At 39.9% G+C, this 11,541-nt stretch overlaps 1 protein-coding gene across 1 annotated transcript; it reads left to right on the forward strand.

Moving 5' to 3' along the window:
• Positions 1-381: 381 nt before the first annotated feature.
• Positions 382-10,936, forward strand: FOXP3 (forkhead box P3). Its single transcript, XM_053473334.1, has 11 exons — positions 382-510; positions 1,449-1,556; positions 3,880-4,015; positions 4,727-4,898; positions 5,938-6,027; positions 6,718-6,805; positions 7,011-7,091; positions 7,189-7,342; positions 8,667-8,743; positions 9,490-9,591; positions 10,644-10,936. The coding sequence occupies exons 1-11, from the start codon at positions 382-384 to the stop codon at positions 10,767-10,769; spliced, it is 1,263 nt and encodes a 420-aa protein (XP_053329309.1). The 3' UTR covers positions 10,770-10,936.
• Positions 10,937-11,541: the final 605 nt, after the last annotated feature.

Here is an 11,541-nt window from a genome sequence, read left to right on the forward strand (position 1 = left end):
CCAAGCTGTCTCAAGTTGTGTTCTCGTTTCTTAAGTAGGACGTTTCATTTTACTGGGGACATTACTGGGGCTGAATTCAGATAGTAATCCAGGTCATTGTAAACCCAAAGTCAAAAGCGTTGGGGTATCTGGGATCTTTTTCTCCATTTTTGTAACGAATTGTGTGTACTTCCAAAGACCATCTAGAATAAGATCCATGCAGGTCTTTAGATGGTCCTCCTCCATGATGGACTCCCAGAATGTCTATAGAAGTCCCATATAGAACGGGAATGATCGGTGTGTGCTGGATGTGTTCAGCTAGTGTATAGCGTTTCCCATTGTTTATAACATTGTATTCATTCTCTGATCATCTTATATCTTGTAGCCTATTGAGAAGTCCCAATGCCTAGACCTCAAAGCAACACTTCTGTTCTAGATCCATCTGCAAAGAATGATCCTCATTGTGACGAGAAGGGTAAAGAACCCAGCAGCTCCTGGAATCAGAGAAGTGACAGAGTTTTTACACAGCAGGTAAAAAAAAACATGCAGCGTTTCAGGATGTCTTTGAGTGACTATATTATATATATATATATAATTAGTAAATAAAATATAAATAATTAAATATTAATTATGATAAATGAATAATTATAATAATATAATAATATAATGATATATATATATCCATTTCTGTATGTGCTTTCACAAGGAACCAATAATATTTACAATAACAATATTGGATCACAAGATTTCTTACATAAATTACTATTATTAACATATAGTGGAAAAGTACCTTCCTCTTGCGTTGTCTGTAAAAAGTTTTAAAAACCCTATTCCTGCTGAGTACGCTTTTGATATACGCAATCTGGATCTCATTAAATATATGTTTCCTGAGAACATTTTGAGACACTGATCCAATAAAGCCCACGTGATGTCACTTAAAAAGTTTTCCAGGTGTAAATAGCGAAGAAAACCAGCAGATTTATTCTGCAAGAAGACATAAATTGGCATTAACGGCACTGTGAGAGTAGGACATCTGACTCTATATAAGGCAGGTTAAAAATAACAATAAATTAAAGATGAAGTCAGATTTTTCTTAATCCTCCCACGAAACAAATGGTTCAACAGATTAAAATTCCTTCCAGCTATTGGGGTTACTGACAGGGAATTTACATGTTATACGGGGAAGTGTTTTTTACTCATTAGGACAATTTATCTTAGTAATTATAGGGGTATATGCCTGGAATTTACTGTTCAGGAGATGATATGCTATGAAAACAAGAACTGTCTGACCCTAAACTGCACATTCAGCCTGAGAATTCATCGCGTGCGCTATTTATTATAGCCTTTTATACGGCTTCGACATCTTTTGATTATTGTGTCATTAATAAGAGTGTAAGACGGTCCTTATGATATGTATAGAGAAACAGATATAGCATAATTTATTGAATTATACGATCTTTTATTTCCAGCAACCTCCGAATCCTTATGCCGCGGTGGCACCTTCATCCTCCATCAGTTCTTCCTCTCAATTGAGGGCCCTGCTTCATGATAGCAAACAGGCAGTGGTCATACACCCGGTAAGTATAAGTATAGTAATCCGCCTGGTGCCCGTCCTAAAAGTCCATAAAAAAGGACATTTTAGAACATAAGAACTCATTGGTAAAAGCCGTTCAAAGTTAAGTTAATTCTACGAGGGGGAAATGACATTTAAACGACAGAGAATGATGATTGGATTGTTTTCAGCCAATCAGGAGAGCTAGATGCTACAATTCATATATCACATCCTCGTAGCTTTTATTATTGCTATTAACGTTCCTATTTTTATTCTTACTTTGTTTAGTATGATCTAATGTTGCTGTTGCGGTTTGGGTGCCAACCAGATGCCAGTGATGGGCACCAGCTTTTTAGTGACTGCCAGCCAAGCCCCTCAGTCATTGATCAACGGCTTATTTTCACTTATTTACTAAAGCGTCAATGTGATTTGGCTGCTGCTAATACCATTGATTTCAATGGAAGTGCTACTGAGCACGTGCAGGAAGTGTACCTATGAATGCTTCCTGTTTTCAGTAGAGGCGGATGGGGGAGGGGTTAAATATGACAGACGTCTTACACCAATAAATAAAGATTGATTGTGCCAATGCACAAAAGTCAACGCACTGGAGTCCATGCAAACTGAAAATAGGGCTGGAGTGGGCCTTTCCGTCTGTGTCAGGCTTCATAATTATGTTGCTTCGCTCCTTTTGCTGACTTCCGAGACTTTCTAATAAAACTTTCTTGCCTTCTCTTGTTCTTTAGATCTTTAATGTTGTCCACTGGGGCTCATCATCATCATCCATATAACTGGATTCTACTTCCGGTTTTATAACAATCAATTCAATCAATCGATAGAATAGATCGCTTTCTTTAAAAATGACGATTCCTAAATATTACACGTTCTTCGATTTTTTTCCTAAAACAAAAAAGCATGCCTGAGGTATAAAAAAAGTTACTTTTAGAACAAGATGATAAAGCGCGGCTGGTATCGTTCCAATCACATTACATAAATTAAAAGGTAGAGCCGCGTTTCGGCTTGCCAATAGATTTCCTAGAATTGAAATTGATATTTATTATCTTCGGCTTCTATGATGTCTCATAAATCAGAAAACGGCGGACAATTAAATGTATGTCTCGACCTGCCGGGGCAGATATTATTATGATCATCGTGTAGTTTGATCCAAAACAGCGTCGGGGTTGGTTGGTGCTCAAAAGATCCCTAAGGCATGACCGTGCAAATAACAAAAGATTAAAAGCATAAACTGTATGAAACAGAAGACAGCGGTCTCGAACTGTCTAGTTGTGAAAAGTAATTTAGGGTCCTCGTTAAAGAGTTGTGGAGAGTTCCTCGTCTGCTTTGTGTGGCAGAGGTGGCAGAGATGGGACGTAGCAGTTTTTTAGTTGATGTTTTTGACTCGTGCTTCCTTATTTTCCCTCTCTGATTTCTTTCTATCACTGTTTTGCTTCCCTCCCTGACCTCAGTCTACCTTCCACCCCTGAACGGTTGCGCCTCCACCCCAACGCTAGCTGCCCCAAACTGCCCCCCTCCACACTATTGTCTGGGCATCTTCTCTTACAATGATCAGCTGAATCACATTTGAGGATGCTGGGAGAAGGAATTCAAGTTTCTTAACGTCTGCAATGTTATATTTGTTGAACTAAACAGCAATTGGGGGATTTGGCTCACCTTCGGCACCCAAAGCCTCACCCATGGCAGCGCCGCCTGCTGCCCCCTCCTTGCCTTACTTCTGGGAGTCGGGATATGACATCATAGCCCGGAACCTTCATTTAAAGGAAGTGAGGCGCGCACGGAAACCATGGAGAACCGTGCTGACCTGGCATAGCCCTCCATAGTGTTAATGGTCTGGTTGGGGAGATTAGTGATCCCCTTCTAACCGGTCCGTTGAATAGCGGCATTGCCTGGTGTGTGGCCGGTATACGTCACCGATTTTCTTTATATAGCTCCAACAATGCCCGCAGCGCTTCTTACAGTCCCTACATTCAAAGGGGTCTGACAAAACTAGAACTGACGGACTAAGACAAACCGATGCATTAGGCACACGGGGTCCGGCTCGCAAACTGTTCCCCATTTTAATGACATGTACCGGTGCTTAGCTACATTACAAATCAAATCTACCCCATGAAAGGAAACATTAATTGGTTTGATTGTTTTTATTGTAGGCGCACGCTGTGCTTTGATAGTATCGCACCTGTACCTATTTTTATTATTGGCACTGTTTGTTTTTTAATTTAACGGTCCGCTTGCTATCCCGTCCTAAGGAGCGTGAAATTGCAGTATAACGTTCCGGGGCCTGCGAGCAGGAGAGAGAGACGTATACGATCGTTTGTAACTTGTCTTTCAAACAGCTCTCCAGGGGCCCCGTCTCCCGGTCTCCCGTCATCCGTCTGTCTCCTGTTTCTTCATCCGCAATACTGAACCTTCAGCCCGCGAGGCTTTTGCCCGTTATCGGCAAACAGAAACAACAGCTTCCCGTAATGCATGGCAAGTAGAAATGGTTACGTGGCATTCTATTGCCCAATAAACTATATAATTTCCCCCAAAGTTCTAAATGGCTAATGACGATCACAGATATTTGGGGGATTTTTGGTTATCGGGGGCCAGGGATTTAATTTCATTCATAAACCTGTTATAGCCGGCAAGCTTAGCCCACCGTATAAATACCCAAGCGGCTAATTAATTTAATTTTTTAAATATATTTGTGCAACATTTATGATAAAATCTGTGTAGTGTTTCTTTGGTCCTAGCAACCATCTGCCTAGGATTTTTGCTATTTATTGGTAGGAAAGGACCTTTTTTCTACAAAAAACTGTTGCATATTTTTGAAACATTTCTAATATATCCATTTTTTTCACTCGTAGAAAGTGTTTTATTCATATTTTTAATGAACTTAGAGCAATTGTAAATATTGTAAAAAATCATGTCTTTAAGATTCTTTTCCGCAGCTGGATCCTTTGTATTTGTAACATTATTTTAATACAAACTTGGCAAACGTTAATGCGATCCAAACGTGTTTATCCATGATTTATGTGAATGCCTTTTAATTAAGAGACATACATGTTCTATGCCTTTGGGTAAGAGATGCACTCTGCTAAACCCAACACACCCAACACACCCGTTTTTGATCCTCTATGACTTTCACCGCTGCTGGTATGTACTTGGCAAGAGTTTCTGAAGATATCTGCCCCGTTGTAGGATTCAATCTAACCAGCCTTGGGTGGGTTCAGGAGCAAACATGTCTCAACAAACCTGGAGAAGTCACTAGCGGTAAGAAAAGCTTAGCTTCTGGATCTCGGCATCATCCACCATCCCAAGACGTAGAGTCGCGCCACAAAAAATGTCCTGGTGAAGAAAAGTCCGAGGAAAGGTCAGTTTGTTTGTATGGAATATTCTTTGTCACTTGCCATAGAATTCTTTCTCTTCGTTGAATAGCTTTTTTTTTTGCTGAAATGAAAATCCCTTCTAGGAATCACCAAAATTCCTTCTATCATCTGTAGGGAGAGGCCTTCAAATGGACCCTCTCCAAGTTCACATTGATGAAACGCTGGTCAAAATGTTACTCTGTATTCAATATAGGATATTAGGGACTATTTTGAAAAGTTATGCTTTGGTTTAATTTGTCTGTCCATTGACTATATTATATCTGAATTACTTTTTGTATGTGGTAAGTAAAATTGCATGCTAAGGATGGATTTACTTCTCACCAGGCCCTAGGAAGCGTACCAAATTAATTGTGCCGTTGCACTTTTACTCCCAGTTCTCAATAGAGTTGGCTGTAGTGAATATCCATGGCCCTAGAGTTCTTTGTTTAGAATATAGATAACTGTTTTGTAAATGCGTAACCTTCTATTTGTTAGCGTTGAATCATCCCCAAAGGAAGAACTTGATCTGATTTTATTTCCTGTCATCAGCAACATTTATTTTCCAGGGCAGTCGGACTGATGACTTGTTAACACTGAAGTCAGTGGGTAGTCCGCTTGGTAGAGCAAAGCATAGTTCAACCAGAGTGCAATCATTTAGTGTTGGATGACAGCTTAGTAGCTAAAATGTGGGACTTTGTGAGTAGAGCCACCAAACTTTAAATTTATTAAATGATAACATAAAAAGCCCCGATAAAGTCATCATTGATGATTTTGTTTCCTCGTGGATTGGGATAATGGGAAAACCCAACTTTTATTATTTTTTTCTACTTTGTAGTTTATCCCCTTTTACTTTGTTAGGTATCTATCATCTCAAAAAGGCAATGATACTCTTTTTCACTCATACCACTGATAAAAAAAGATAATATAAAAAGAAGACACCATAACATGGAATTTTAAGAAAAATACCAACAAATAGATACTTGTTTTTAACGCTCAGAGTTTTTATATTTTCTGTTTCTGTCGCCTGTATTCTTTTTGTATCAGCACTGAAGTCATCTCCTCTCTGAGTTATGGAGGAGTCTGCAAATTTGCTGACTGTGAGAAGATATTTGAAGATCACGGCCTTTTCCTCAGGTAGGATGGTCCACCTGGAGCTCACCAGCAGTGGCACCAGTAAATCATCTGTGTTGTATGGGGTGTTATCATATCAGATTGTTCAGGGACCCTCTTTTGAAGACTAAGGTCTTATACTTGTGTAGCATGGATTCCCAATCATGTTTCAATAATGCATTTTTATAAAACAACCAAACACACTGTTTTGTGTATTAAAATCATCATGTGTGTCAGAAATGGCGCCTAGATATTTTTGCTTAGGGGCCTTAAATTGAAGGTTTATGACCAAAAGGCATAATTTAAACGTGACACGAGTAAGAACCTGAATGGATGTTCTATAAAACCCATTGTGGCCACGGTCATCCTTGTAAAGTCCCACGACTGGCCAATATCACCAATTACTGGAGGGAACCAGGCTCAGTTCTCATTTGGTACGAATCAGGAGAACCACATTAACCTAAAGATTGGTGAATTGGCTGACGGCTCTCGTTAAACAAAGAGTAAAGCGATAACTAATGCAATTTATGATTGAGAGAGAAATATCATATAATGAAGTAGGCTGGGTCCTATCACACTTTACTGCCCCAGTCTGGTATTGTTCACCCATGCAATGCACATGATGTATAAAGGGCCATGTTGAGTAACTAAAACTCAAGCTTAGTAAATAGGCCAATGTACTCATCTTGTACTCATGTTAACTTGTGCTTTTAGGCACCTGCACAGCGATCACAACTTGAGTGATAAAAGCACCATGGAATGCCTTATCCAGACCGAAGTGGTTCACAGTCTAGAGGAGCAGGTGAGGTCATCCCGTGACTTACTTACCCATGGCCCTATCTAGATGGGAGTGTTGGCATGGAACATCGAGTGTTACAGCATCACCATCTCAAGAACACTGCCTTACCACTCTGTCAAATGTGGCCAGAGTCAGATTATCCATTAGGCAGGCTTGGTACATACTTAGGGTTCCCCAATACGAGTTTGATATTTCATGCTTGTTGCAGTTGGCGGTGGAGAAGCAGAGGCTCCATGAGATGCAGAGGCTGATGACTGATAAACTTAACGCTCAGGCAGTCCATGTTCCTGTAAGTAACTTAGTACTGGAAACACATACATAAACATACATGAAAGTATCATGTAAAGGACTAACAGATTCTCCAAACATGTGTCTCCTTCACATAGAAGCAGAAGGAGCATAACCTGATTCTCCACAGGCCAAGGGTCTCCGCATGGTCTGGTCTGAATGTGTCTGTCCCAGTTGGAAAAGAATTCCCCGACAGCATTCTGGCTGTCAGAAGACATCTCTGGGAAGGTAGCAGCATCAATATATTTCAGGGTTTGTAATTATTTTTTACTGTATATTATACTGGGTGCTTTTCTCCAGGCAGCTCAGTGACCCTATATGAACAGGGCTGGTTTGGCATTTGTTTTGTGCCCTCAATACAATCTCCAGGTCTTTGTAAAAGGAAGCTATAATAGAAGTATAAGATAGAGCTTGAGTAAAAATGGACAGGAGAGGACTTGGCCTTCCTAAGCCTTAAAGGGATATTCCAGCCATCACATTCACGTCAATGCACATGATAGCGGCGTGCTCCCTTTACATTTCTGTATCTCCAAATTGCCTTTGCCCCAAGCAGCTTATCAGTGCCAACCTAACCACTAAAGCAGCCTGTTGGTCCCAGCTTTGCCCCCAGCTTTTCAGTGCCCCCAAACAGCTTATATTTGCTCTCTTTGCGCCAAATAGCTGGTCTGTGCCATCACTGCCCCAAACAACTTGTCTGTGCCTTCTTTGCCCCTTACCTTCCAACATACACTCTGTCACACATATGCAAACACACTTACACAAATTACACACACTTAGTCATATTCACTAACACACACATACACATTCATTCTAACACACACTCCATCTCACCCTACTTACACATCCTTGCTCACACACACACAATTACACATCCGTGCCTACACACCATTGCACATCCATGCACACACACACGCAATTACACATCCATGCTCACACACACAATTACACATTCATGCTCACACACACACAATTACACATCTGTGCTCACACACACACAATTACACATCCGTGCCTACACACCATTACACATCCATGCTCACACACACAATTACACATCCTTGCTCACACACAATTACACATCCGTGCTCACACACCATTACACATCCATGCTCACACGCACACAATTTCGTAGCCATGCTCACACACAATTACACATCTACGATGAATCTTAGCCTTTCAAACGCCAAAAGAATATTTATCATTAGTTACAGACGATGTCATGGGATACCATAGCCAAATGAATACGACCCCCCTTCCAGTTTCCCTTTTAGATGGATGGTGTCAGAGCAGAATATATAAATTGTTATCTGCCATCAGAATCAGCTCTTCTGTATTTCTCCAGGGAGGGATTCAAAACGTACCAGATAATGGTCTTTATAGACGTGATTGACAAAAACCGCTATTGTTGTAATATCCTGCCATTAATTTCCCACAGGTACATTATAAGGATTATTACTCGGGCTTCCTGCATTGTTTCTTGAATCAGGAATCCGCACCTAATTAAAACTGTGATAGTCCCCAAATATCCGCCTTATTAAGTGGGACAATGCTGTTGTTTTTTTCTCTTATCATCCAGACATGACAAACTGTACTGAATATTACAAAGTAAACAATGTCAGACCGCCGTTCACGTACGCCTCTCTCATTCGATGGGTAAGTAGATTAAAATATAATTAATTGATTCAACCTCTTGACATTTTTTTTCAGCGAGCGAGAAGAAGGAATTCCCGTCAGCGTTCTCCATACACAGTACTTTACTGTTTCAGGATTAGAAAGTGGAAAGTGAATTTCCTTCCCTCAGCTTACAAAAAAAAATCTATCACCTGGAAGCCCCTGTAATTCAGGATCTGTCAACACGTCCATAACTTTATAAAGGAGATCTCTTTAAATATTAACCCTTTAATGCACCATCATGTAGTGACTCGCCAGATGGCTCCAACTGTGATCATCAAGGGAAGCTTAGATTTGTCTTACACTTTGTTGATTCACCTGTATTCAAGCAGGGAAGCAGGGGTATCACCCATAACACACCTGTAGCATAGTAACCTGCTTGGTCACAGCAGTGTATAGAAGGATAGACTCAGGGTCAAACTCTGAGAGTCCCCATGCAAGCACACAATTAACTGGATGAGACACAATACATCATTTACTTTTTTGTTTTTTTTAGGCAATAAGATAAGTTTTTATTTTTTTATTTAATTTTTTCATTTTTATATACCGGTATATATATTTTTTTAATGTATGTTTGGACAAAACTGTATTAAATGAAAGTATGTTAAAATGACATAATTGTTTCTGATGATCATTTCTCTGTAATGTGCTGGAAATGATTCCTGTTCTAAAAGTTTTACTCTTAAGCCAGGAATTGATTTTGTGTCTTATTATTTTATTTCCTCCAGGCTATTCTGGAATCCCCGCAGAAACAATTGGCATTAAATGAGATCTATCACTGGTTTACCAGAATGTTTGCGTTCTTCAGATCCAACAAGATTACATGGAAGGTAATGTCTGCCTGCAGCACGGAGACTGTTGCACTGAAATTGAGAATTAAAGTGTTAAAGGCAGACTAGACTTTTATCATAGTTAAAATGAAACATAATATCATCATTTAGAAATGATTAGATAGAAACAGTAACCCTAGGGAAAAGAAGAAAAAAATAATAAAAAAAATAATAATAAAAAAATAAAAAAAAAAATAATAAAAAAAAATATATATATATATATATATATATATACATACATACAGTATATATAAGTATGTATTTCCATCCTCATCTGTTTAATAAAAAAAGAGCATAAAACTGAAAAATGCTTTTTTTGTTAAAACTAAAGCGGCAGATGTAGCAAGGTTTCAGTTTCTCGTCCAAGGTACGGAGGAAGCGAATGTCTCATTGATAAAAGAAAGGTCAGGGCTGTTGGAAAGTAATTCTGGAGTGATTCTAGATAAATGTGCTTAAGGCTGCGGAGACATATGATTTTTTTAAATAATGCTTTTGTCATTGACACAATTCTTGGGCATACCCACGCATGAATTGTGCCACTATTACCCCACCGGCCCTATTGTTCTCTCTACCCACTACTCTCCATCCTCCACCTTTCCTGCCATTTACTTAGCTTCTCATCTTTCCTGAATATTTCTTCTCTTCCTCCTCTTCTCCCTTTAATAATAATAATAATAATAATTATACTAATGTAATAATACATTTGTGTGGCTGAAGTCCCACCCCCTCTTATACAGACCCCACCCACTCAATGTTCTGTCCACCCCACCCTAGAGGTACCTGCTCTGGTCCTGTTTATAAATCGCACCAAACTTTTCATCTATTATACAAAAGCACACAGAATGCTGATTATTACAGCTACGGGTAAATTTAACCGCCCCTCGTCATCTTGTTTTCATTGAAGTTTATTGGAAATCCTTATTGTTCTGTACATTCCGTCACAAGAATTTTAGTATTTCCCAGTAAGCCAGGAACATGGAGTGATAATGCATGTAGACAGATGGAGGTATTTGCAGTCTGTTTAATGCCCCCCCCCATGTTTTCTCCCTCAGAACGCAGTGCGACACAACCTCAGCCTCCATAAATGTTTTGTGAGAGTGGAGAACATAAGGGGCGCCGTGTGGATGGTCGACGAGTTGGAATTCCAGAGGAAGAGAGGAGCGAGAAGTTCCCGCTGAGCAACAACGTGGCTGCCCCTCTTTAAAACTTCAGCACAGGGTCTCCTTGTGTTCAAACCTCCCCCCATATATAACCAATAATTCTCCCACCTGGCAGTAAAGTCTCGCTGGCCTTGTATCCATGTCTACACCTCAATACAGAGCTAATTGAGCGCTTGGAATGCGAATCTCCGAGTCTTTCTTTCCGCTGTCCGACATGTGCTCGGGATTTACAGCCGTTATAAAAATGTAAAAAAACGTTTGCCGTTACACATGACAAAATGTGGTTTTCTGGGGAAAAGCACACATCTACCGAGCAAATCCAGTAAAACATCCAGATTTACTGTAAGCAAGCGGTCACAGAGCGGACCTTCAGCACAGGCGCCTGTAGAAGTCTGCCCGCAGCGGCCGAGTCCCCGCGGAGTCGGGACAGAGCTAGCGCTTACGTGAAATGGAATAAGAGAAGAATTCAACACTTTTAAAACTAATTACAGTGTTAGAAACATCACCCCTGGTAACACTGAATGTCCAAACCCATCCCAAAAATAATATAATAAAATAATCAGGTAAACCGTTGCTCTGTTCTGAATTTTTGCCTCAAATTGTGATCCATTGTCTAAAGTGAATTATAATACTTTTTATGTATATTGTGGTGCATTCTCCACCAGTTTCTAAATTAAATGGCGCAGGAGCCCTGGAGTCTCGTTTCACCCACGGCTCCCACGTTTCTCTCTTTGTTCGGTACGGCCTCGCAGATCACATACAGAAGTGAAAATAAAATAAAAATCCATAC

The sequence above is a fragment of the Spea bombifrons genome, chromosome 8 (genome assembly GCF_027358695.1).
Source record: "Spea bombifrons isolate aSpeBom1 chromosome 8, aSpeBom1.2.pri, whole genome shotgun sequence".
In the NCBI taxonomy this organism is placed as follows: Eukaryota; Metazoa; Chordata; class Amphibia; order Anura; family Pelobatidae; genus Spea; species Spea bombifrons.

Bases quoted from the DNA above. Each gene is read 5' to 3' on its own strand.
- FOXP3 (XM_053473334.1), top strand. From the start codon at position 382: ATGCCTAGACCTCAAAGCAACACTTCTGTTCTAGATCCATCTGCAAAG. The intron at 4,899-5,937 runs GTCAGTTTGTTT...TTTTTGTATCAG, and splicing joins GAAGAAAAGTCCGAGGAAAG to CACTGAAGTCATCTCCTCTC. The intron at 7,343-8,666 runs GTTTGTAATTAT...CTTATCATCCAG, and splicing joins CAGCATCAATATATTTCAGG to ACATGACAAACTGTACTGAA.